The sequence below is a fragment of the Penicillium chermesinum genome (assembly GCF_028974085.1).
Source record: "Penicillium chermesinum strain IBT 19713 chromosome Unknown utg000003l:1.0-5111272.0:1.0-5115320.0, whole genome shotgun sequence".
Lineage (NCBI taxonomy): Eukaryota > Fungi > Ascomycota > Eurotiomycetes > Eurotiales > Aspergillaceae > Penicillium > Penicillium chermesinum.
Genome location: NW_026695313.1, coordinates 1,902,407 through 1,927,133, shown reverse-complemented (window position 1 = coordinate 1,927,133; position 24,727 = coordinate 1,902,407). Strand labels below are relative to the sequence as shown.

The 24,727-nt window shown below is 52.6% G+C and overlaps 10 protein-coding genes across 10 annotated transcripts; 4 read left to right on the top strand and 6 right to left on the bottom strand.

The window, feature by feature from the left end:
* Positions 1–107: 107 nt before the first annotated feature.
* N7468_003625 (FAD-dependent oxidoreductase) lies at positions 108–1,710 on the bottom strand (the record flags this gene model as incomplete). Its single annotated transcript, XM_058472922.1, has 6 exons — positions 108–234; positions 283–361; positions 417–720; positions 780–1,139; positions 1,204–1,308; positions 1,381–1,710. The coding sequence occupies 6 exons, from the start codon at positions 1,708–1,710 to the stop codon at positions 108–110; spliced, it is 1,305 nt and encodes a 434-aa protein (XP_058331925.1).
* A 526-nt stretch (positions 1,711–2,236) lies between these two features.
* N7468_003624 (Zn(II)2Cys6 transcription factor) lies at positions 2,237–4,413 on the bottom strand (the record flags this gene model as incomplete). Its single annotated transcript, XM_058472921.1, has 5 exons — positions 2,237–2,606; positions 2,660–3,247; positions 3,338–3,720; positions 3,775–3,980; positions 4,044–4,413. 5 exons carry the CDS (start codon positions 4,411–4,413, stop codon positions 2,237–2,239), a joined length of 1,917 nt encoding a protein of 638 aa, XP_058331924.1.
* Positions 4,414–4,973: 560 nt separating this feature from the next.
* N7468_003623 (uncharacterized protein) lies at positions 4,974–5,742 on the bottom strand (the record flags this gene model as incomplete). The annotated part of the gene is made up of 4 exons (XM_058472920.1): positions 4,974–5,078; positions 5,139–5,213; positions 5,279–5,534; positions 5,708–5,742. 4 exons carry the CDS (start codon positions 5,740–5,742, stop codon positions 4,974–4,976), a joined length of 471 nt encoding a protein of 156 aa, XP_058331923.1.
* Positions 5,743–7,216: 1,474 nt separating this feature from the next.
* N7468_003622 (S1/P1 nuclease) lies at positions 7,217–8,328 on the top strand (the record flags this gene model as incomplete). The annotated part of the gene is made up of 2 exons (XM_058472919.1): positions 7,217–7,347; positions 7,407–8,328. The coding sequence occupies 2 exons, from the start codon at positions 7,217–7,219 to the stop codon at positions 8,326–8,328; spliced, it is 1,053 nt and encodes a 350-aa protein (XP_058331922.1).
* Positions 8,329–9,415: 1,087 nt separating this feature from the next.
* On the top strand, positions 9,416–9,769 carry N7468_003621 (uncharacterized protein; the record flags this gene model as incomplete). The annotated part of the gene is made up of 1 exon (XM_058472918.1): positions 9,416–9,769. One exon carries the CDS (start codon positions 9,416–9,418, stop codon positions 9,767–9,769), a length of 354 nt encoding a protein of 117 aa, XP_058331921.1.
* Positions 9,770–12,106: 2,337 nt separating this feature from the next.
* On the bottom strand, positions 12,107–14,374 carry N7468_003620 (putative nonsense-mediated mRNA decay protein Upf3; the record flags this gene model as incomplete). The annotated part of the gene is made up of 3 exons (XM_058472917.1): positions 12,107–12,401; positions 12,651–14,066; positions 14,136–14,374. 3 exons carry the CDS (start codon positions 14,372–14,374, stop codon positions 12,107–12,109), a joined length of 1,950 nt encoding a protein of 649 aa, XP_058331920.1.
* Positions 14,375–14,987: 613 nt separating this feature from the next.
* N7468_003619 (flavodoxin and radical SAM domain protein) lies at positions 14,988–17,339 on the bottom strand (the record flags this gene model as incomplete). Its single annotated transcript, XM_058472916.1, has 1 exon — positions 14,988–17,339. One exon carries the CDS (start codon positions 17,337–17,339, stop codon positions 14,988–14,990), a length of 2,352 nt encoding a protein of 783 aa, XP_058331919.1.
* A 2,483-nt stretch (positions 17,340–19,822) lies between these two features.
* N7468_003618 (dipeptidase) lies at positions 19,823–21,134 on the top strand (the record flags this gene model as incomplete). The annotated part of the gene is made up of 3 exons (XM_058472915.1): positions 19,823–20,051; positions 20,107–20,319; positions 20,377–21,134. The coding sequence occupies 3 exons, from the start codon at positions 19,823–19,825 to the stop codon at positions 21,132–21,134; spliced, it is 1,200 nt and encodes a 399-aa protein (XP_058331918.1).
* A 248-nt stretch (positions 21,135–21,382) lies between these two features.
* Positions 21,383–22,012, bottom strand: N7468_003617 (NUDIX hydrolase; the record flags this gene model as incomplete). Its single annotated transcript, XM_058472914.1, has 1 exon — positions 21,383–22,012. The coding sequence occupies one exon, from the start codon at positions 22,010–22,012 to the stop codon at positions 21,383–21,385; it is 630 nt and encodes a 209-aa protein (XP_058331917.1).
* A 239-nt stretch (positions 22,013–22,251) lies between these two features.
* Positions 22,252–24,557, top strand: N7468_003616 (putative FAD monooxygenase; the record flags this gene model as incomplete). Its single annotated transcript, XM_058472913.1, has 4 exons — positions 22,252–22,470; positions 22,557–23,571; positions 23,631–23,867; positions 23,926–24,557. 4 exons carry the CDS (start codon positions 22,252–22,254, stop codon positions 24,555–24,557), a joined length of 2,103 nt encoding a protein of 700 aa, XP_058331916.1.
* Positions 24,558–24,727: the final 170 nt, after the last annotated feature.

Below are 24,727 nucleotides of genomic sequence, written 5' to 3'. Positions count from 1 at the left end.
TTTTTCGAACAACGAGCGGCATGAGATGAGAAGTAGACAGGGTTCGTCATTATTGTATGAAGACACTATACATAGTTCTAGCAAATGGCTCAAAAATACGGTCATGTTCATGCTCCGATCGTGATTCCACTAGGGAGTTCCAACCCAACCGGTAATCCACAGATGTACTTGTCTGTATAGCTTATGCCCCGCTTGGCCGCCAGTTTCTCTTCAACGTCCTTGTACATGTCATATCTGGAGAGAATTAGTATGCGGACAGCAGCCCCGTGACGATCGACTTACGCGTTCATCTCCTCGATGGTCAGAACTTTCTTGGTGTCCTCCACTTTGTAGGTGGGGATGTCCTTATTGAAAGAGAAGCCTGAGGGATGTATTAGCGGGTGAAGGAGCTTTCCCATGGGGAACTGGGAACTGACCGATTCTCTCATTGATGTTATAAGCTGCCTTGGCCGCGGCAGCTTGCACCCGGGTCACGCGAGGCAGACGGACTTCCTCGTACACCGCGAGCGACTGGGCAACGTCGCCGTTAAAGTACTTTTTGTCAAACAGGATGCCCAGAGCCGCAGCATCCTCGATCGCCATACAGGCCCCCTGGCTCTGGTGTGGCATCATCGGGTGTCCCGCATCCCCCAGCAGACAGATACTGCCCTGCTGAAGGTAGGGATACGGCTCATGGACCCAGAGTCGCCACGGCTGGATCTCTTTGCCAATCGCGAGATGCTGGAAGACCTGTCGATCAAGCTCCGGAAAGGGCTTCAGCAGATCCTCCACCGGGCGACCCTCCGACCCCCAGGCCTGCGTCGAATAATCCCCTTTCTCCCGGGGAAGAAACAGTAGTAGGAAAGAAGCTTGCCGCCGTTGCAGGGCGACAGGACAATCTTGTCCCACTTCCCCTCTTGGCCACCCCAGTATTCCAAGGCGCTGTCTTGCGAATAATCGACCAGCCCCAACCGGACGGCTTCCTCGGTATCCACGTTGGCATGCAGACAGCTCGAGTCGGAGGGCTTTTTCTCCGGACGAATACCGATGATGCCGCGTACAGCAGATCCGATACCGTCGGCGCCGACAATCAGGTCATGTTGAGATACTGCGCCGTTCTCGAAGGTGATGGTGTTGGTCGCCAGGTCGATATCGCGACACTAGAAAGGCGATCGTGGGTTAATAAGCAGTCTTTTCCTTCAGGGCTCAGGCAGCTTGACATACACGGTGGTTCACTATTAATCTCGCGGGCTGTCCTTCGCCGTCTTCGCCCAGAGCCGAGTCCTTCAGCATCGCATGCATGTATTGGCGATGGAACATGTTGTAAACCTTGGGAAAAAAAAAAAACAGATTAGACTTGCGAGTCCAAAGAAGGTACCATCCAAACCGAAGTAGACTCACATATCCCCAGCGCTTCTCATAGTCATCCAAATCATACACGCTCACGGGCTCGCCGGTCTTCCAGTCGCGGTTGATCAGCTTCTTGAGGACTACAGGGTCGCCCTTGGCCACATCGACCCCCCATTCATGGAGCCAACGGGTTCCGTTCGCAGCGCAGGACACCGAGGCCCCAACTTCGCCTGCAAAGTCAGACTTCTCATAGATCGTCACGTCGTGGCCTGCGCGGCGCAGAGCGATGGCGACAGACATGCCACCGATGCCGCCGCCAATAACGCCGACGCTCAGGCGTCTCCAGCCAGAGTTGTTGATCAATAGTGGGTTTGGGGCCATTGTTGTTTCTCAGGCTTCTTTTTCTCTTTTTGTTTCTGAGAATCGGTGGCCAGGCGAATCTTGGGCTCATTTTATCTTCGATCCCAAACTATAGCAAGGCTGATCGGATACTGCACTCGGGTGGCAAGTTGCGGCCCGCGCACCGCTTATCTGCGGTGGGAATTTGTGGCGTCGAGGATGATATTCGTTATTTGCTAGAGATATGCGACATCAAAGACGGAAGCCAACCAGAATAGTTGCTGACAGGAAATATACCGTCTTGGTGTTGATGGAGATACTATATTCATCGAGGTGATGGATTCGAAGACAGTTATCTACGGATAGGAATCAAGAAAACCACCCCTTCCCAGCCATGCAAGCCTCCACGCAAAAAAGGAGCAAAAAGGAGCAAAAAGGATAGATTCATATATTTTGCCGATTCAAAGGACAGAAGACCCAGGCTCGGTGAAAGGAAAGCTGTCCCATAGAGGGAGTTCCATACCCTCCCAGTCGAGCAATGCACCATCCATCGCCGGGGGGATGACCGTCAAAGGCCGTCCTGCGGGATCCACGGGTACGAGCCGCTTGGCATCGAAAGCGGGGTTGAGGGATCGGGTCGGACTTGCTCTGGTCCCTGGTCGCGGGGAGCCTTGGGACTGTCGTGCAAGCTGAATATGCGACTGACGTATTGACTGCGTCGCTGACGGGCGTGAGCGGCCAATCGTTGCCGCTGCTGCACGATGGCGGCCTCGAGGAGAGTCAGGATCTCTAAGTAATGGGCCGCCTGAGCTGACTGGGCAGCAAGCATCCGCAAGATCACCAGGGCCCCTTTGAATGCACTCTCTACATCCGAGTCAATCTCGCGGTGGGCAAACATGGTGAACCCGAGCACGAGGGCTGCTGCAAAGATAAACGCCCTACAGGTTTGGATCAGTAGGTCTCATGTCCGGAGCTGCGTGGGACGACTCACTTCAATATCGCCATATTCCGTAATAAATAGCCCGTTTGGTGAACCTCGATACAGGTCTGCAGCATGTACACGGCCGAGTCAATACAGGCGGCTGCAAGTCGGGACTGTGCCGGATCGGAAATGCTCTCATCTTGCGTGGTTATAGCCAGGGTCTGATGGAGCTGCGCCAATCGGATACTCAGTAAAGATATGAGGAAAGGCCGGGTCACAAGAATAACGGCAAAGTGATATGAGCAGGCAACATGCATGTTACTGATGATGCGCTCCTGTGTTATTGTCGCTTCCTCATCCGCTACAGACGACCTTCTCAGGGAATCGGGTAAATTGTCACTCCAGTGTTTCAGCTGTCGGAGTAGCACCTCCGCGATCTCTGAAGAGGCTCCTTTCTCACTGTACAGGCGGCCGATGATTTCACTTAGAATGAGCGACAGCTGGAACGAGGCTCCCAAGCTTGTCTCTGCGGGACTTGACCCAAAGAGGTTCGGATCTGGTCGCTGTCCTGGGATTACTGCTGCCGTGGCTGCCGGGCGTCCGAGAATGGAGCTCGCTATAAGATCAATTACACAGAGGCTCATCCATAGGCTCGACCTAGTTGAAGTTAGTGAATGGCATGCACATATATATATATATATATATATATAAATTAAAAAGAAATGAAGTCAGATCTGCTTGCCATACCGATCACGTTGCTCTTGCCAGGAACACCCCGCCGAGTCTTCGTATAGACCGAGGGCAACAGCCGATCGCGCTGCGACGCCCAGATACATGAATGCTGTATTCCGGCGACAAGCGCCAAACATGTAAAACGACATGAGAAGAAATACCCGTATGAGGTTAATGCTTGGGTCTTCCAGAAAGCTAGCAAAAGCCCTGCGCTGGCCCCGCGTGAAGAAGAACAGTCTCATCTGGACCGTGTCTGGATCATTCGGATATGATTGTGCTCCGATGGCAAGCATCAAGTCCTTTATGGCAGCTCTGGTGCTTTCACGCTCGGTCTTTGGCTCGGTGAAGCCCGCCATGTCATCCGTAACATCATGACCCAAGTGAAGGAAGCCGCTAGTCTGTGAATTTTAGCCATGAGCTAGCTCCCCGGGGTAATGGCCCGAAAGACTGACTGCTATCCGGTATGAACGGACTAATCGTTCTTGGTCTTCAGGGCTGCAGTTCTCCTCGGCATAGCTTGACGGATCGTGCGTTGCCTCGGCCTCTAGCATATCCTCTCTCCCGAGAGGATGCGAGAACTGCGATGGTCCGATATGCTGGGTGACCGTCTCCCGAACGAGCTGTAAAAACGACAGGGAGGCGGCTTTGCCGACGTAGACTGCACTTAAGGTTTAGACGATGCCATTGCCATGTGCCTCGTGGCAACCCGAAAGTCACATACCGCGATCACCCTGTAAATTCCGGAGCATTCGCGGATGAGTGCGATGCGTAGCTTCCGGCGACCGAGAGCCCTGCATAGGCTGTTCGGGCCCTCGGCCAGACGAGCTAGGGGCATGAATCTGAGAGCTTAACGGACTATTGAGTACCTGCTGTGACTCCTCCCATGGAGGCAGGCTTTCGCGGGCCAGTGCATTGCGAGGGCTGGCCTCGGATATAGATGATTTGAATGGAATACAGGTGCGCGCGCGCCCTTTCTGGATGCAGCTTGTGCATGGGAAGGAGCCGCTACATCTCTTCTTGGAGGCACGACAGGCTGTACAAGCAGTGTTGGCCCTAAGGCGATTCGCAGGGTCGACTTTGGGGCGGCCCATCGTGAAGCGTGAACGAGCCGGATGCTGCGAGGCGACGAAGGGCAGGTGCGCGGCCCGCACCGCTCCTTCCTCTCTTTGGTTTTTATCTTTTGTCGCGCCACTTCTGTCAGACTTCACAGACTTGATAAGCCCCCGAAGACTAGCTTTTCTTTCTTCTTCTTTTTTTCTTTTCTTTTAGATTCCTTGCTTTGGGAAACGTTCGAGAAACGATGTTCACAGTTCACGATTCCGACTGCTATGATTTTACTTCGGGGGTGTTCATGTACGTGGGGGGTCGAAGATTGGCCTACTGGAGCATGCGACCTCGAACGCCGCCCGTAACGAAAGGTGACGTTGGCCCAAGATCCTGCAGTCCTCCACATGAGATTAAATAGATTAATCAAATACGCCTGGGGTTTTGCTGAACGCTACTTTCGGCTTCTAGACTGGTGCAACTTGAAGTGGATCCACAGAATATCCGATTTCTTTTCGCAGGGATCCACGACTGCCTTCCATGCCACGATCTTATCTATTCTTGCTTGTACTTTAGGCTTCCCCCCGATCTATTTCAGAGTGCTGGCTCATAGTCTTGACTTCTTCTCTTCGCGTCCCTGGAGGTTGGGGTGCGGGTTTCGAATGGGGCGGGTGACAGCATAGAACGCCAAACCGTGGGACTTGGTCGAGAACTATGAGAAATGGATGTTAGCCATGCAGTGGCATGATCTATATGCAGCGGATCTCCCGACCTTCACCTTGCTACCGACGTGAAAGAAGGCAAAGTCTCCGGGGACCAGATGATGTGTAAATCCGGTCGCTTCGTCCTGGAATCGCGCGGTCAGCATGGCCTCCCCAATCGGCGTATGGATGCCGGAGACGGGAGCTTTACCAGAACATCGATTTGGCCGTTCAGCACGTATTTGGTCTCTTCGAAATTGTAGTGGGCGGGTCGCTCCGGTCCGCTCTCAATCTTGTAGAATCCCGAGGTGATATGGGCCGGAGACTCGGTCTGGGTCCGAATAAAATGAAAGTCCGCGGTAATGGCATTTTCTCCCTGGGGCAGGGGGATGAACTCATGGCCAGCACCCTTGATGACGGTAAGAGGAACAAGACCCGACACTATTGAGCCGATTGTTAGTGCGGCTCTTTTGTGGAGACTCGCCTTAGCTTACTTTTTGCTCGATTGATTTATGTAGATTTGAATACTGTCTCATAACGCGGTATTCCAGCCCATATAAGCCCCCCTCGATCGGGCTTGTCCTGGCATCCTGAGGGGAAACCCCATCACGGCTCCGTCTCCGACTGCCGGTGCGGGGACCGGGCGGGCAGCCGTTTCCACCGAGAGGAGCTCATCAGGCGGTATGATGTGACAAGGTTGAGATGAGATTCAAAAGGGGCCCCTGTGGCCAGGATTTGTCAAGCTGGGCGGAAATCATGGATTTCCAGAGAAGAAGTATTCTAGACATTCAATGGGGCGATCATCGCTAGCTTGCCGTCGATCTTCCCCATGCTTATATGTACCCTATATCAAATCCTCCACTTCGGAAAGCAGTGGGACTTATAAGCCAGAATATCTCCTGGTGCCACATATGAATCCTCCTTTAACCAAATTGCAAAATTGGAGAACGTCTACGGCATGCGGAGACTCCGCGACGCTCTCCCGTATGAGCCCCACCGGTGGACTCGGTTACTACATCAGGTAGTGTAATGCCTGCCCTGGTGCAGACCATGAAAACGGTCTCCTCACAATAATTGATAGTGAAAGCAGTCACGAATAGTATGCTAAAAGAAGTCCAAGAGCAACTGCCAATGGTATTGGCCTTCTCTGGAACTCCTCAATGGCTAGATGACCGATCACAGCAACCCATTCGCAGGTCGAAGGTTTGCACTGACGGCCTCCGGTGATGGTTACGATACGGGTACTTGTTTACCATGGGCTTTTCCCACCACTGCCGCGGTGGATCGCAGAGTTATCCATGATCTTCCCTTTGGAGGAAGGGTCCTGAAGATTTGTCGTTTTCCCGGCTTTCCGGCTTTCAGTGGGTTGTTGGCCATCGGAGGCTGCCGAGTCATTGATGCGACGATCGTCTCTGGATTGTCCTCCGACGGAGTCCGTTTCGTTCTGCTCAAGCACGCTTGAATGCCTATGTAAAGGATTCTAAGGATGCTCTTGCTCCAGTGATCGTGGGAAGCAGACTATTTGGCGCTCCTTCCTCGCTGGTTTGACCGAACTGTCGAATATCCCACCTTGGGTCATCATGATGCCTTCTGCCTTTTGCGTGGCTCCTCCGTGGGGCCATTCGACACTGTGTTTGGCGGCGATAAGCACAATGTAACGCTGCTACCTCCCACAATAAGCCCGCGGTGTCTGCAGGTCTTCTCGATCGGAGAATTCCAGAAGAGCGACAGATTGTCCCCACGTGCATATCGGTTGCCAAGTTCGTCTGGCTTGTTTGGGTTAGACATGCACTCCGGTGTCGCATCCCGCGTCAGGGGTCAGCAAATCGCAGCAGCCCGTGGGCGATGATTGCCCGCGACGTCGATCATTTTCCCATCGAGAAGTTTTAGTCCAACGAATCTACGTCCAGGTCGGTCGCAGATTGACGAACCGTGAGCGGCTGATGTCCACTCACCCGCCGATAGCAAACTTCACGTTGCAATCGTTCATGTACTAAGATCCAATGCAGCCAAAGCGTCGTGTCGAATACGAGCAGACCTGGTCTTATAAAATGCCTTTGGCCTTTCTCCAAGGTCCTCGAAACAGAGGCCTGGATCGTTTGACGGATCCACACCTTGCAGAAACTACCGCCCCGCACTTGTCACAGCAATGACCCGCTTGGCCAAGGTTGCCCTTGTCGGCTTGGGGTCGGTGAGCGGAGTGAAGGCATGGGGTGTTCTCGGCCACGCCACCGTCGCCTACATTGCCCAAAACTATGTCACTTCAGACACGGCTTCTTGGTACGTCTTTTTCTTCTGAGACAATGGGCTAGATGTGAAATTGGCTCTTTGTCTGGAAGGTTGAGAAATCTCCGTGTTGACCAGCCCAGGGCCCAGGGTGTCCTCGGGGATACCTCGGATTCTTATTTAGCCAACATCGCCTCCTGGGCCGATGACTATCGGGAGACGAAGGCTGGAAAATGGTCGGCGCCTTTGCACTTCATCGATGCGGAGGACAATCCGCCCAGCGACTGCAACGTGGACTATAATCGCGACTGCGGGAATGCGGGATGCTCCATCTCTGCGATGGCGAACTACACTCAGCGCGTTGGAGACGGTCGTCTCTCCGATGCCAACGTGCAGGAAGCCCTCAAGTTCCTCGTCCACTTCGTCGGCGATCTGACTCAGCCCCTTCATGACGAGGCGCTCGAGAGGGGCGGAAATGAGATTGAAGTGACCTTCGACGGGTACCAGGACAACCTCCACGCGGACTGGGACACCTACATGCCAGAGAAGCTGGTCGGCGGCGGGGAACTCACCGATGCGAAGAGCTGGGCCGATACCTTGGTCGGCGAGATCCAGTCCGGGAATCTGTCCTCCCAAGCCGCCGGCTGGATTGACGGCGACGACATCGGCGATGTTGTGACGACTGCTACTCGGTGGGCCTCCGATGCGAACGCCTATGTCTGCTCCGTCGTGATGCCGAATGGAGTGGCTGCCTTGCAATCCGGCGACCTCTATCCCGATTACTACAACTCTGCCATTGGCACGGTCGAGCTTCAGATTGCCAAGGGCGGTTACCGCCTGGGGAACTGGCTCAACATGATCTACAAGGCGAGCATAGCCAAGCGTGATCTTTCGGGTGTCTTGGGAGAGAGCGATGACCCCACGCCCGACATTGGTGGCCATGACTTCCTTCCTGCGCGCCGAGCCCCCAGTCGGGCTCAACTGGCGAGGGCAGCCATGGGCGGATCTTGCTGCAACGCCCGTCACAACCATTAAAGATCCTTATGCTATAGGAATGACCAGGGACGAGTGGAGGAGAGGACAATTGTATCCAGGCTTAAAGATCTATGGGTTCTTCGACCAGCATTCCTGACTTTTGCTTGCTAAGTAGTAAATTGAGAATGCGGGATAGTCCACCGGCTCGATGAATAAATCAGATGTTTGCTCGAATGTGGGTCTGTATGGGAGTAGACCCATAGCTAGTCCATCTAAAACTACAGGAGAAGCCCGAGGATCTGTGGTCCAAGTTGTTGGGGTATGGTTCACTACCCTACACAGTTGGTCGCCTGACTCTGGAGTGTGCTTCCCCAGGCGCATAAGTAACGCCGATCCTCGGCCAAACAGTTAGACTCCAACCCTTAGCCTGAGTGCTGATCCCATATGAGACATCGGGAAATTGAACGTTCGCGGCCGGGGATGGGCGTGGGGCCAAACAGCTTGGGGGCCGCGCGAGCCATCCTATAGAAGAGTTCCGTCACTCATAGGGTTAGATTTCGCAGGCCATGTACGTATCGCCGATAATCAGAATGGCCCATGGGAGCGCGCCTTAGAGCTATGATAGTGACAGCTCCTCATGTTATCACGTGTAAGCCAGAAAGGACTGTTGATCAATGGTAAAAGTCCTTCGTGCAGGAAACACCGAGTAATATCAAGCTTTTCAGTGCTCCCAAGGCTATTTCTGTCTGATATGAGTATGTAAAGGACCTCCTGTTCTAAAGCCTAGCCAAGCCTCCACTTATTGGTCAATGTTGTCTCACGCTACCTGGGTAACTATAAGGTGGCCTACTGCAACCCCCATCCAACACAATTCCCTCAAGCTCTTTGGATGCTGTGGTCAAATTTCGGGGGCCGGCAACCACTCCTGTGGAACGCCTAAGGTGCGAAACTGGGCTATAAAAGCTTGGTCGACCTCTGCTCAAAGGCAGCATTCTGTTCACCAGGGATCGAGCAATACATTCCTTCTCTACGCATAATTCAAACCAAATCACTTCGTTGGAATCGACCAGGTACAGATCTTCTTCTATCACGAAGCTACCCCCCAATTCAGCTAATCATGGTCCTATTCTCCCGAACCCAGGTCACGATGTATGCATTCGCGGTCCTCGCTAGTCTCACTCTTACGCTGCTCAACGCTAGTCCTGTGTCCGCGGTGGACGGTGGTTTCACCCTTATGGACAACACGGACGGGTGCGATGTGATCATGACTACTGCTTGCGGATGCTCTGCGACTGTCAATGTTGCCTCGGGGAGTTGCGAGTCGCAAACGCAATTTCTCTCAATCTATAGCGTCTGCGAGGCTGGGGACTCGTTCTTCATAGGTTTTGATCAAGAAAGCTTATATCCTGTGACGTATGAGAATGCGGATGGATCATGTGTTGTTGGCTGTGACTTCGAGAGCAAAAATAGCGGGTACTACTGCTCGGGTCAGGCAGACTGAGTTTTCAGTCGGACGAGCTTCGTGGGGTTCACGCTCAATCAATACAAGGGGACTCGAATAGAAGTGATGATTCCCTCTTAACTTGAATATTCCCAAACCCGAACGTTTGTACTGAAGCTCCATGGGTAGCGTCAATGGAAGGTGGCAGCACTGTCCCGTCATCTGTAATTCTTTCACTCCATCCTCAACAATTGTCGATACTGTTCATGTTGCCATTGCCATTGTAGCTGTGAGTAGAATAAGCCAACCTCACCGGATACTACCAATATAAGTGTACCGGTCTTGCAATTTGATATGAGTTCTTTCCCATCCCGAATTGATAATTCAGCCCGCGCCGGCCCCTCCGGAGGTAGGAATCCAATTGATCTCTTTGAACTTGCAGGGTCGTTCGACTCGGTCCAGCACTGAAACAACGCTCTCCCGGGTCAGACTTCCGCTCCGATTCCGACAACATGTGGTCCTCCTGGAGCCACATGACGTTAGTTGTCGCTAGTCGAAGCTTGCCCGTTGATATCGTTCGTCGCCGTGCCGCGCAGAACGGTTGATGCGTTTCGGTTTGGGGCGGATCTTCGTGTTCATCGCGGGCAGTTCAGGGCTCGCATCGCGGCCCGTCCCGCCGTTACTCACAGTCGATTCAGGAAGTGTCATCGCCACGTGGCGTTGCGTGACAAAGGGATGCCCTTACTAGTATGCCAAGTACTACGTATTGTCGGACCATTGCGGGCGTCAGTCCTAAAGGAGCCCGACGACACGGCCAGTCGCTCAGTCTCAACCCCGCCACAATGAAATAACTATTCCAAATTTGACACTTCCAAAATTCTTGATTAACTTTTCGACGCTTGTTGAAACAGCACCCGTGAACTGTGGGCAACAGACCGATTGAGACCTTCGAAAGTCAAGCCGTCATAGTCATTGGCTAACGGTAGTCCTCACGCTATCTGCTTGGGACGCGGTAGATATATATCACACGATCATGCTGCCAACGTCAAGTTGACCTGTAACGATGACCGCTCCTTGATACAGGATCCCTCCAACCCGGGAAGCTGTTCCAAGCAAAAATACTAGCTCTACAGAAGTACTATAGTTTAAGAATATTCCTAAAAATCGAGCTACTATATCTACAGCTCTGTTCGCAGCGGAAGGCCTCGATAAAGCGATTGGCAGTGCTACGCCTGCGCGATATGGACCATGGAGACCGTTCGAGTCTCAAGCCATAGATGGTATTCACTCTGGCTTGGAGGGTAGCTTACTGCTGCCGCCACTTGTGCACAAGCAATCTGGGGCCGTTAGCTAGGATGATCAGGTTTAGCCAGGGAGCTGCTATTGCTGCGACGGTGGCTTCGTTACGGGAGAAAAAGCCGCGTGGAAGCTTCTGCTTGCTGTACGCATTCTGGGGGAATTTATTTCCCCTCCTTGTGTGCTACAGATGATCATTATCTTTTGAAATATATGGTCAGCTGTACGGGTGACAGGGGATCGGACCAGTTTTATCGGGCAGTCTACGAGCCCTTGATCCCCCCAACATTGCAAATTTTAGGAACCATGGATGTCATTATCAGGCGGGATACTTCAACGCAGCTAGGATATCGTTTCTCACAGGGCGATGATGAGTGGCAGCTCGATGGTAATATCATTCGATCCTTCCGATAGGGAAAGAATGAAACATCCAGCTTCATCAAATCCAAGACAGACTAGCCTACCTTGGCCTTGAAGATGCAAGGGAGGATCAGAGTCGATTGGAAAATCAACCGCTCAACAGCCCCTGGAGTAGACCACTCTCGGCGATCCATCCATGGATGGCGATTGTAGGCCTAGAAGGCCGTGTACCCGCACATATTGCCTCTTATCTCTTTACGCCACGTAATATCAGGGCTATTACCAATTTGAATCATAACAGTCCACCAGTGAACGGATTCCAATCACGTAAAACCGTCCTGTTTACACCGCAATCCGCGCAGAGAAAACCCGCAAGGGCCAGCCGCCGTTCATAGTGTTGGAGCTCACGACAAACCGGCGAATCAGAAGCGGCGTGGCAGAAAAAATTTTCAAAGCTATTGCCTTCGGGTCCCGTGATATGCCCACAGCCTCAGCGCGGATTGGCGGAAGTTTCCTCATGGCCCACCCTGAGTGAGCCGCTCCGTACAAACAGGACAAACCAAGGCGGTGTCGCTTAGCGTGAGCGGCCGGCGGGCGCAGGTATATAAGAACGTCTCGGCCTCCCGCAATTTTTCTTTTCTTCAAGCGACTCTACGTATGTGCCTCCCTCCCCCCTACCAGCGGGGATTCCCTGGAACATTCGAACTCCTGCTAACTGCTCTTTTCCTACAGTTCAAAGAATCACTTTAGAGTAGACGTCCCCTTTCTAAGCTCTTTAAAAGAGCCACAGAATCTCCACCCTTGCTGATGACTTCTATGTCCTCGATGCCCTAAAGTGAAACCGTTTTTACTCCCGCCTCGATCGTTACGCGTGCTGCTTGCAGTGTCGGTGTCTCGGTCCAGGGAGTGGTGATGATCTTTGCCTGGTCTCGGCGTCTTGACTTCGGTCGGCTGGTCCTGGTGGGTGTCGAGGAGGTCTGAAAGGTTTTTCATTCTCGCGATTGAGAAAAGCGGTCTAGCACCGCTGTGTTGCCCCCTGCCCGAACAGATAGTTGTCAATAATGGAACGCCCTTGGTGGCATTATGTGAACTTGCTGGTGTACTTGGTTAAGGGGACCCGAACCCTGTAGTCAACTAGTCCGCTCGATCCAGTAGTGACTAGTGGGGACTCGTATTCTATGGTCTCTCATCCTGTCTAAGAGATGAAGCGTTGATTGGTTGCCTAATAGGTAGTCCTGCGCGGCGCGGTGCTATGCGGTGCTATGGGATACTATTGCCTGTTTACTTTGTTTCTCCATCCTTCGGCTTCTCCGCCTTGTCCGTACTTCCAGTGTTTCCTCCGCCTGAACCACCTCCCTTCGGCCCTTTGTTCCGTGATCCCCTGCCACGCGGTCCTCGTGATGAGCTGCCAGTAGTGCTTGCTGCTGGAGCCGGCGAAGTCCCGTCACTTGGCGCGGCCTTCGCTTTCCCGCTAGCTTGCGGGTCGTTACGACCCTTCCGCGACTTCTCGCCCGCAGCATTCGCTTTGCGCTCCAGTACCACCACCTGGCTTTGCGCGACTGCCACGGGGCTTGCTGCGATGGCTCTCTGCAGCCCACCCGGTTCGGCAAAGTCCACATAGCCAAAGCCTTTCTTCTTGTCGATTTCCACCTTGCTCACTGCACCGAACGACCCGAATGCCTCTTGCAACAAGGCCTCGGTGACTCCCTGTGATGGGTTGGCGTGCTTCAAGAACGCTTGAGTGGCAGTTGGAGAGGGTGGCGCGGTCGACTTTCCTTTCGTGCCTTTGGGGGTCTTCGCGGGTGGATTCGAGGTTGGTGTGCTGTCGGGACCTTGAGGAGACTCGCTCTCTTTGGCTTTTATCGGTCCGGCATTCTTATTTCCCTTCGTAGTTTGGTCCTTCTTGGTTGAATCGGGGGCCAACGTAGCCGTAGCCGAGTCGCGGGTACTGTCGTTCGGCGAGTCCGTTTCGTTCGAATCGCCTTTTCCTCGTCGCCGTCCACCTGATCCACCTGCCGGAGACACTCCCAGATCGCGCTGGAGAATCTTGTTGACCCCAGTCGCATTGCCACGCTCTCTCTTCCGTTCCTGGCCACCACTCTCTTTTGCAGTGTTGGAGGCATTGGCTTTGCCTGGTTTGGATGCAGAGGCGGCCTGCTTGCTAGCCTTGGCAGATTCCTTGGGGTTTTTCTCGCCCTTCCCTTTCTTCTCCGAGGGTTCAGCCGTACTTGTCTCTTTGTTTGGTCGCTGTAGAACTTTCTTCGCCTGGACCTTCTCCTTCGGTTCCTTATCCGATCGGCCCTTCGAAGATTTAGAGCCCCCACCGTCCTTTGCCTTGCTCGCCTTTTTGTCTTTAATGAATTGTACCAGAGGAGTGGTCACCACGGAGTCTTTCTTCTCATTCCCATCAGCCTCTGCTGGTGCTGATTTGGTAATTGGTTGCGTCAAGCTTTCCAAGAACGCGATAAAATCTGGATCTTGATCTATGGTACCCTGGCGAGCATCCTTGCGCACGCGACTACCGGGCGTCTTTGCATATGGGGCAAATTCAAGCGTCGGGGGCCCCAACAATACTGGGTCATGGAAAGTGTTTCGTGCATCGTGGAACGAAGCTTGACGAACTTGCTCGGATAGCGGCGTAATTTGTTCACTAGACACGACATGGACATATGCTCTGGAAGGGCGCGAAGGTTTGGCGGGGCTAGATATAACAATATTGTGAAGTGAGCGAGTGCGTCGAAGCTATCAAGAGTAAGGGTTCGGTTCATACTCTTTGGAGACTTTACCTGGCTTGTACTGGAGCCAGTCGACTTTCCCGCCTCCCACTTTCCACTCAGTCCCCAGCGCGCCTTCAAGCTCTGCTTGGGTCAGTCCGGGGGGCAATCGGCGGATGAGGAGCTTGAGGCGAGGCGCAGGAGGTTTGTGAACCTTCTTCGACGGGGCCGACTTTTGCGTGGCGGCTGCGGGGATTTGAAGGACACCCGCGGTTCCTTTGGTAGTTTGGGCCATGGCTCTAGGGTTAAGCCCTCTAAAGTGAGAGTTTGGAAAGAAGTCAGAAATAAACCTGAGCTTTAGAAGCCTTTGAAGCCTTTTTGTCGTTTGGGGAAACTATGACTGGGTTGAAAGGCAGAAAGCTCGTGCGGGACAATCTTGGGCGGTGAAGGCATTCCCTCGTATTTACATATTTACATCGGGCATCTCTACATATATTACTGGGGCACCTTAAAACAATGGTAACGGTCAACGGGAAAGATTTTCGTTATACTAGAATAGCCTATTGCTGTTTTCCAAATTGATCAAAATGCATGTTGCATATCTCTGCAATCATTAATAGATCAATAATATCAAAGAGCCATCGTCCGAGCAGGAAGCAAGAAATATTGCTGCCCAAGTGAAGAGAGCAAAGGATCTCATATCCCAACGTTGGGATTCCGTGCCTCGAAGATGCGATCCGTTGGTGCAAGTAAGGCAGGCATAGGTCGTCAGATGCCAAGGGCAAGGACTGCCTGGTCAACTAAGGAGGATGTTCTTTTTTCTGTTTCTTTTTCTTTTTTTGGGAAGTGCCTTCCGACACTTCGCCGGGGAGTGTGGTTTTGATAAACACTGGTGATTCTAGGCGTCCTCACGATGCGGGGGATGCGGTGGGTTCAGGGGCAGCTCCAATCGTTTTGCCCTTGTTGCGTCCTTTACGATAGACTCGCTCGTCATTTGGATCGAATCCACCCCGGCCCCAGAGCGCCCATTCTTCCGTCTCCCGCATATAGTCTTCGGGGGTGAAGGAAGTGCCATCGGCCTCCTCCCTCTCCAGGAGCTCAAAGAAGCGCTCGTAGTCGATCCGAGTGTGCCATTTTCCATTCACATGGAAGCGGTCCGAGGCAAGCAGCACACAGCAGCTGTGGGCATGCTCAGCCGCAATACCATACCCAAGACCACGGCGTTCGAGCTCCGCGTTGAGAGCAACGACGAACGAGGTGATCTCCTCGTAAAATGGGACATTCTGCATGGTCAAGCCAGCGCCAGCACTTGTGCTCGTTCCGCAGTATGTCACACCTTTGATCTCCACGAAGCAGGGCAGGGCCTTTTCAACGAGATTAGCATACCCAATAACTGCGTCATCGACGTTGAATCCTTTGACCAAGGTGAGGCGGAATACGGTCCGTTGAACGTGGCGCTTCTCACGAAGAATGTCCAAGCATCGCTGGAAACGTTCCCAGAAATCACGGTGAAGCGGGCGGTCGATCTTGCGAGGACTTTCTCGATCACTCGCGTCAATCGAGACATATAGCTGAGTCACACGCTTCAGAGCTTCCAGTTGGTCGGGATGCTGAGCATTGCAAACCAGGAAACTAGAGATGTGCTCAGCGTGCAGCATATCGAGGAAGCGGTTGATATGAGGATAGAAAATCGGCTCACCAACCAGACTCAGCGCACAATGCCGAATCCGCATAGCCTCCGCAAATCTCTCGGCGCGGACGCCGGGGACGGCTCGCATGAGCTTGATCTTTTTATAATGGCCTTCCTTCACTCCATTAAAAATCATCTCCGGCGAATCAACCTTCCAACGCCAAGTGGTCCCCACCGGGTTGGTGCCATGACGCCAGCAGAAAATACACTTGTTGCTGCAAGAAAGGGACGGAGTAGCTTCCATGCACAAATGAGAGCGGATGCCGTAGAATGAGAACTTGTAGCAAGAGCCACGTCCACGCAGAGCAGACTTGGTCCATCGACAGATCTTGACACCCGAGTGCGAGCCCACAATGGTGTAGCCTTGTTTGGTCAAGGCAGCATATGTTGGCGATGTCTTGGGGACCATCTCCTTGGCTGTGGGTTCTGAAACGACTGACTTGCCGACGGTGGTGAAGTCAACCGGCACAGGAGCAGCAGAATTGCTGTTTACCTTGATATCTTCAAGATCCACCATAGTCTGAGCTTTATCCTTTTGGAACTTGGGCTCATTCTCATCGAAATCTTCTTCGTCACTCTCCACCGCATCACCACTGCCTTCGACGCCCTCTCCAAGACCGCCCGTCTTCAGAATATCAGAGAAGATATCCTGCAGACCTTTGGTCCATTCCTTCAGAGCGGATGCCGCATCGCTCTTCACATCGCCCAGTCCCAGAGGATAGACTCGTTTCCGACCGGTCAGCTTTGCCATCCATCGATCAATATCCTTGGCTTGTGTACAGAAGCCTTCTTCTTCGGTCGGCCATTCTTCCTTGTCACCGAACCCAAACACCGAGTAGCCGGCCAATTGAGACAGAGGCGCCGTGTCGATACGGAAGTCATTGTGTGTTTCATCCAGATGGCCCAGGAAGGTGTTGAGCACGGTATCAATATTGTAGGTAGGGACGAGAATGCAGTAGACGTAGCGAGTGCCGGGGGAAGTGGACGGTGGCTTTGGGACAGAAAGAAAGAAGTCATCGAAGTCAATATAAGAAATATCGTGAATCTGTGGAGGCAAAAGGCCGCTGGCACGGGTTTCTGGGTCTGCTTGATCTTGGGCTGCAGCTCGGAGGTCTTCCAGAAGGACGTTGGCGTAGCGTTCGGTCGTGGTTGTCAAGGAGGCAAAAAAAATGATGGGCTGAATATGAGTGATGGGTTGGATCTTTTCCTCCGATTCGCGCCGTTTGCCAATCGTTTTAGCCGGTTTCTTTCCCTGCACGCGCTTGGGACCAACGGTCGGTGGGTTGCCATTCACAGAAGGGACAGGCTTCTTGATCTCCTTTGTCGCCCATGTGGAGGGTTCACTTTCAGTCGCGGAGAACTTTGCATCGGGGCTCGGGGATAGGGCACGCGGCGATGGAGGAACTGAGGCTGAAGCAGGAGTCTTTGATTTAGACTGCAACTGGCGATAGGCGTGCAGCACGAGGACGACCGCGACCAGCCCTAGGAGGGGGAGACGGTAGGTATGCCACACGGCTACAAGGGCTATTGAGATGATTAGCAGGCTTTTCCTTTGTATCGGATCAAACATCGCTCACCATTCGCTCCGAATGTCTCGTCCATGATGTTGACATCTACGAGAATCGCGCGGGGGGAGCGAAAGGTGGAAAAAAAAAGAAGTGGGGGAGAGCGGAGCAAATCAGCGGGCGCGGATTGCATGTCTGGACTGCCGAGCCTCGTGAAGACCACTGAGAAGGCATTCGGTAGCTTATCGAGTAGTGAACCCCAAGACAAGACCAAATTATAGATTAAAACCTTGTAATAATGTTCTCATGTAAGCCTCCGAATATTGGGGGGCCCTTGATCCCGGCCCTTGATCCCAATATGCCCGCTATATTCTGGCACCTTGCCATACTTAGGAGGCAATGCTAGGAAGTCTATCAAGGGCCTAAAGAGCCTCGGCGCTCAAAGGATGCCCACTGTGACCACATATGTATTAGTAGGCCATGGTGCAACTTGAATCAGGCCCTGAAAGTAAAATGCTAGTTGAACATATTGCTCTGCCGACACCTTGAAGATTTGACACCCTTGTGATGCATACGCCACCTGCTTGCCGTTTAGAGGGCATGTACTACCGAATTGTTTTCTAGATGGGTAGTAACATGGCCTCGCCTCCAGGCCTAATGTAGATTGGCTCGGTACTATGTGCGACATCGTGTAACTAATGCTGCCATAAAGGTCATCCAAGGCCTCCGAGTCCGAATCTTTCCCATAACGGGAATCACACCTAAGTAGTTTGTCATTGCGCGATTAGATGATCCATAGACTACTCCTTCAAGTACATAGTCATCCAGCCGAAGTCCTACAATTCAAGTGGGTCAGCTGCGGCCTCTAGGGATGAGCAGGATGGTCACGTTAAGGTAATGGCCCCGGGGCTGTAGGGCTAGCCGTTGACACTTGAGGGGCCCTGGATCCACCGCATGCTGCCAAGGCATTTAATTTAGGATCTTGAACATGACTCCCCTTCGTTGGATCTGCTCTCGCGGAAGATAGCACAGACCAGGCCTTGGGATCTGACAATGGCCCTGAACTACTGGTTTTGCTCTTACCGGTGTGGGATGGTTAACGGCTTGGCAGCAACAAGGGTCCACTCACGCTCCTGTAAGAGGAGGTCTCAGGCCTTAAAAGTCTAGAGCAATAAGAAGCCCACCCTATTAGGATTCAGCTGGTCTTTGGTGGGTCCAGCCAAGATTTGCTCGCTCTGGCCTATCCAGTCCAGTCGTTGAGTGTGAGGATGTGGCGCCCATGTTTGACCTAAGTCCACCCCGCGATCTCTAGCCTAGTGAAGAAGGATGCCTGAGACTGGAGCTCGTCGTATTTCTATCGGTACGAGCCATGAGGTTCGGGCTCAATGCAGGTGGCCCAGGGGCTTCATCTGACACCGTCTTTACACGGGCTATATGATAAGTTCAGACATACACCCTTCACTACCAGTGGGATGTTCAGCTAGCATGAGCAGAACAAAAGAGCCGTTAACACATGAGAAATTTGGGCTCTATATTCTTCGTATAATCTCTGTGAACCCTATTTGTTAAGGGGGGTTTGTTGGCGCTGGACTTGCGCTGATAAATCATTTTGCTCCAAAGTCGCCAATTGGGTCGAGTCAAGTTTCTGACCCTCCACCCCGCGAGCCTTCATGTCGCAGATGTGCATGCAGGTAGAGTCCGGGCCTCATACACTAGCGCAACTGAAGTTATGTGGTAGCCACTAGGTTCTATTCGGCTAGGAAGTTCTAGGCATGTTCAAAGATACTAGTACAGATTATGGACTATTGTTATTACAGTCCCGCTGATATCCCCACGGGCGAGCCTAGGCTCTCTGGATATCCTCGCCAGTCTCCCCGGATCCTCTGACCCTCGGCCAACTCGCACTCAACCGTAGAAGCTTATCCTACATTAAAGGCATCAAAATATTATTCTAGCAGCGCCCTTCTTTATATACGTATTGGTTGATAATTGTTATACCGCGAAGCACCTACGAGGCGAAGGAGCAAGATAAGGAGAAACATGAAATTTAGTCAAGTGTGGGTATACCTAACTCAGCCATACTTATTTAGGTATGGCGCTGAACCGTATCTTTAGAGACAGCGGGTCCATGACCCTACGGACCATCCGGGCATCCGGATGGAACCATGCTAGAATTATCTCCAGCTTGCCGCTAGCACTTCTTACTAGCACCTCTACGTTCATCCTTATCTCCGGGCCGTTAGCGTATACATCCTATTACTCATAGGGAGGGTTGAAAATTACCCGTTTCTCTACGAGACCTTTGTGTCACGTAACTTTATGGTGGGCGAGGACATCCCCAACGCGACCGCCAGGAAAGTACCCCTTTGTCTTTGGCTAAACAATAAATACTGGTGACGCAGCGTCGTATTCCACTGCATCGTCGGGGGCACTAGGACCGGCCCCGGTATGAAGTAAGCGACACTACGTAACTACTCCAGGGCTGCTCCTCGCGTCACTCCTTCTCCTTTACAGTCTTCCGGTTCTGTTCAATGAACGCTGTTGTATAATGGAGAAAAACGCTTCCAAAAAGCTACCAGCGGCAACGTCCGGAGTCTCACGAAGTCTGCACTCGAAGCGGACTCGGAGAACTTCAGACTACCTTGCTTGGGCCTTACTGCTACTCATTTTGGTGGCCGGGCAGTGGCTCTTGTGGCTGAGAACTTTGCGAGCAGCACCGGGTCCTCTAACCATCGAGGAAAGAGTACAGAAAATCTTAACTCACACACCCTTGATCGGTACGTTAGGGCTAGATCTCCAGTGCAAGAATGTCTTCTGACTTTTTTTTTTTAGATGGCCATAACGACTTACCGATCCTGCTCCGCATTCATTTGAAAAACCACATCTATGGAGACAACTTCACGGAAGCATTCAAAAGTGGAAAATTTGTGGGCCACACGGATATCGGGCGCTTGAGGCAAGGTCGCGTTGGGGGTTCGTTTTGGAGTGTCTTCGTCCCCTGCCCCGATAACAAGACCGACTTTTCAGACGAAGCCTATGCCCAAAGTATGTAGTCTTGTCTCTTTCTATGTCCATCTTAGCTTGCCTCGCCTGCTAATGCAGCATGGGGCGGAAATATAGGCGTTCGGCTCACTTTCGAGCAAGTGGACGTGACCTCACGTCTTCAGCAAGCTTATCCCGATGTATTCTCGGCGCCTCCCAACGGGACCACGGCCCTCCAGGCGTTTAGAGAGGGGAAAATCATATCTCCGTTGGGGATCGAGGGACTGCACTCGATTGGAAACTCGCTATCGCAGCTTCGCATCTTTCACGAGCTGGGGGTCTCCTACGCAACCCTTACCCATAACTGTCACAACCGCTACGCCGACGCGGCATTAACCGAACAGCCAGGTGGTGGCGTCGTCGAGGCAGAGCCCCTGTGGAACGGAGTAAGTCCTGCCGGTCAGGACTTGGTATTCGAGATGAACCGTCTCGGGATGTTGGTGGACTTGGCCCATGTGAGCACCGATACAATGCGCGATGTACTGGGCGCAGGGAAGAACGGATGGAAGGGCAGTCGGGCTCCTGTGATATTCAGCCACAGCTCCGCACGAGCTCTCTGCCCTCACCCTCGCAATGTCCCTGATGATGTCTTGCATCTGGTACGAGAGAGAAACTCAATTGTGATGGTCAATTTCGCCCCCGAGTTCATCGCTTGCACTGACTCCGTCAATGCGAATGGAATCCCCGGCGTGATTCACGAGGAAGCCACCCTGGAACGTGTTGTAGACCATATCGTGTACATTGGTACTATTGCGGGCTACGATCATGTCGGGCTGGGCAGTGACTTTGATGGGATTGCTTCGGTTCCCGGGGACTAGAAGACGTGTCGAAGTTCCCGGACCTTATAGCGGAACTCCTTCGACGTGGGGTAAGTGACGAAGATGCCGCGAAAGTTGCGGGCGGTAATCTGTTGCGAGTATGGAAGGAAGCGGATGAAGTGGGCCTGCGGATGCAGGCTGAGGGCGCCCTTCCGGTGGAAGATGACTTGCTGTTTTGAGGGAAGATTGTTAACTTGAGGAGAGATTATGTTTGAATCTTGATCTCATGAGATTCTCCTAGTTTACTCTTAATTGGTATCACGCGCTCTGATCATCTCGAACGATCGCAGGATGTTGGCCCCTTGGGGCCCCATTGATGGCAATGAGAGCTTATATTTGCCTTGGCCTGTCTGTGCAGAGTCCCGTACCTCTTGTTCCGTAGCCCATTCGAATGCCTGATGCTCTGTAGCTTCTAGACGCACAGGGATTTCCTCGGTAGCCACTGGCACCGGGATCCGTTCGAGCGGCTGCTGGAAAGCCTCGTAAACTTCCACGATGAAGGAATACTTCGCTATGCGGAATTTGACCCCGTCAAGACGGCGAGTGTGGGTCCAGCTGTCTACCCCAACCAGCTCCACCACCTTCGATACATGCAGACCGGTCTCTTCGAGGACTTCACGAACCACTCCATCCAGCAAGGTTTGATCATCCGATTCGGAAGCGCCCCCAGGCCCCTCCCAGCATCCGAGCATTGAGTCGGTCAAAGCGCGCTGAAGTAACAGGATGCGGCGAGTAGCTGGTCCATCAAGGGGCCCATCCTGAGAGAAAACATAGCCGCCCACCGCGAAGCTGTCGAACTCTGGCCGACGGGCGATAAATTCAGCCCGAGGAATGGAGAAATAATCCAGATGCGGGGCAACAGTGTAGGGAAATTCCATGGCGATGGTCCCCGGGGGGAATAGAGAGGGCTTCGGATTTCCCTCCTGTCCAGTGTATCCCACTTCGTCCGATCCGATTCGGATGCGGGGGAAGTGAGGCCTGGATGATCGTTTGGAGTGTGGGGGAGGAGAAACTGGACTCGTGATTGGCAGTCGAGATCGAACCCCCCCACACGATGTCCGACGCGTCTATACTGGGGAAGGGCAGCTAGGACAGTAATATAAGAACATAGTCAGTGTTGGTCTTCACTATTTGGGGCTTGAAATCGATTCAAATTCGATTCAAATTCGATTTCTTCTCTTTTTGCCTTGAGAGGTTCCACATCATGTCCGCGACGGCAGCTCCCGACTATATCGATGTGCTCATTATTGGGGCTGGCCCTGCTGGTCTCATGTTGGCCAATTGGCTGGGCCGATGTGGAGTCAAGACACGTATTGTTGACAAACGTGGTAGCAAGGTAATTTCTCTTCCATCCTGAATGAGTGAAAATGAAACCAAAGATCCCCCCACAGGGAAGCCTAGATAGCTGACATGCTGGAATAGATCTATAACGGACAGGCAGATGGCTTGCAATGCCGAACTCTGGAGATCTTCGACTCGTTCGGCTTTGCTGACCAGGCCTGGAAAGAATCCAACCACATGCTCGAGATTTGCTTCTGGAATCCTGATGAACAGGGCAGGCTTCGCCGGTCTGGCCGTATCCCGGACACCATCCCTGGAATCAGTAGATTTCAGCAAGTAGTGCTCCACCAGGGAAGAATCGAACGCTTCTTTTTAGATTCAATCAAGGAACACAGTGATATCTCGGTGGAGCGTGGTGTACTTCCGACCGAATTTTCCTTCGATGATGCGAAAGCCGCGGACTTCGAGGATTATCCTATCTCCGTGACGCTGCGAACCTTGTCTGAGGAAGAGGCAGCTCCACCGCAGCAACAACAGCACCACCGTAGCTCAACTGGCCGTGAAACTGTCAGCGATGGCCTTTTTCGGAGCAACTTGGCTGCCGATGATACCAATGAGCTGATACAGGCGGCCGAGAAACGCAATCGAGTGGATCAGGTTGAATTAGTGAAGGCCAAGTTTCTCATAGGATGTGACGGTGCGCACTCGTGGGTTCGACGCCAGTTGGGGTACGTGCTGGAAGGCGATTCCACAGACTATATCTGGGGGGTTCTGGACATCATTCCAATTACCGATTTCCCCGACATCCGACAGCGTTGTGCTATCCACTCCGCCAGCCATGGCAGTGTGATGGTCATTCCTCGAGAAAACAAGCTGGTGCGGCTGTATATTCAGCTGCAGGCAACGGAACATGAAACGGGAGGGAGGAAGGCGGATCGGTCCTGGATCACCCCAGAGGTTATTCTCCAATCGGCCCAGCGCATTCTCCACCCTTATAAGCTCGACTATACATACTGTGACTGGTGGACAGGATACCAAATTGGGCAAAGGGTAGGGAATGAGTTCTCCTTGAAAGAGCGTGTCTTCCTAGCCGGCGATGCAGTGCATACACATTCTCCTAAAGCTGGCCAAGGAATGAACGTGAGCATGCAAGACAGTGAGTCATCCATGAGTTCCCTGTTATAAGGTTACGACGGTTTCGCTGATGCCACCCAGCTTATAACCTGGGATGGAAAATTGCACATGTGGTCAAGGGATATAGTGACGGTTCAATCCTAAAGACATACCAGACCGAGAGGAGGCAGATTGCGCTTGATCTGATTGAATTCGACCATCGTTTCTCGCGACTCTTTTCAGGACGGCCTGCAAAAGATATCCTAGATGAAGAGGGGGTAAGCATGGAAGAATTCCAGGCTGCATTTGAGAAAGGAAATGAATTCGCAAGTGGAACGGGTATGTGAACGATTTAAACCTCTCAGCCATACCGAATCTTTACTAATCTGGATGATAGCGGTCGATTACGGCCCAAGTATCTTGGTTGCCAAGACAGATAAAAGCCATGAGAACATTGTCAGCAAATCAAACCTGGCAACCGGGGTCTTGGTTGGGAAACGTATGCCCAGCTTCAAAGTACTCAATCAATCGGATGCCCGCCCCTGGCATCTGCAGGAGCTGCTACCGAGTACCGGGCGATGGCGTCTGCTTGTGTTTCCGGGGGATTTGACGAACCCAGAAACCAAACAACGCTTTGGCAACCTGGGGGAGAAGCTTGGTGCGCGTGATTCATTCATTAGAAGGTTTACGCCTCCCAGTCAACCCGTGGATAGTGTCATTGAAGTCTTGACCGTCCATGCTGGGCCCCGCATCAGCATTGAGCTTCAAGATCTGCCCGCTGCCTTCCACCCTTACGATGAAAAGTTGGGCTGGGACTATTGGAAAGTTTTTGTCGACGACCAATCATACCACGAAGGGCACGGCCAGGCTTACGCGAAATATGGAATCAACCCTGCCCATGGCGCCAGCGTCATCGTCCGACCTGACCAGTATGTAAGCTGGGTCGGAGAGATGGACAACTACGAAGAAATGGCCGGGTTTTTCTCTGGGTTCATGAAAGAGCAGACTAACACCAAGTCTGAGGAGTGAATAAATTTCCGAAATACACACTGAAGAGTGTTGCTCTACCCTCGGGAGGACGTCTTGTACACTGCTCTCGTTTTGGTTGATTCACATCATTGTTCGTGTAAATTGAGGAGCTTCTCTTTGATCAGCGTTACATAGCCCTGACACGTAGTTCCAAGCGAATAGCAGATATC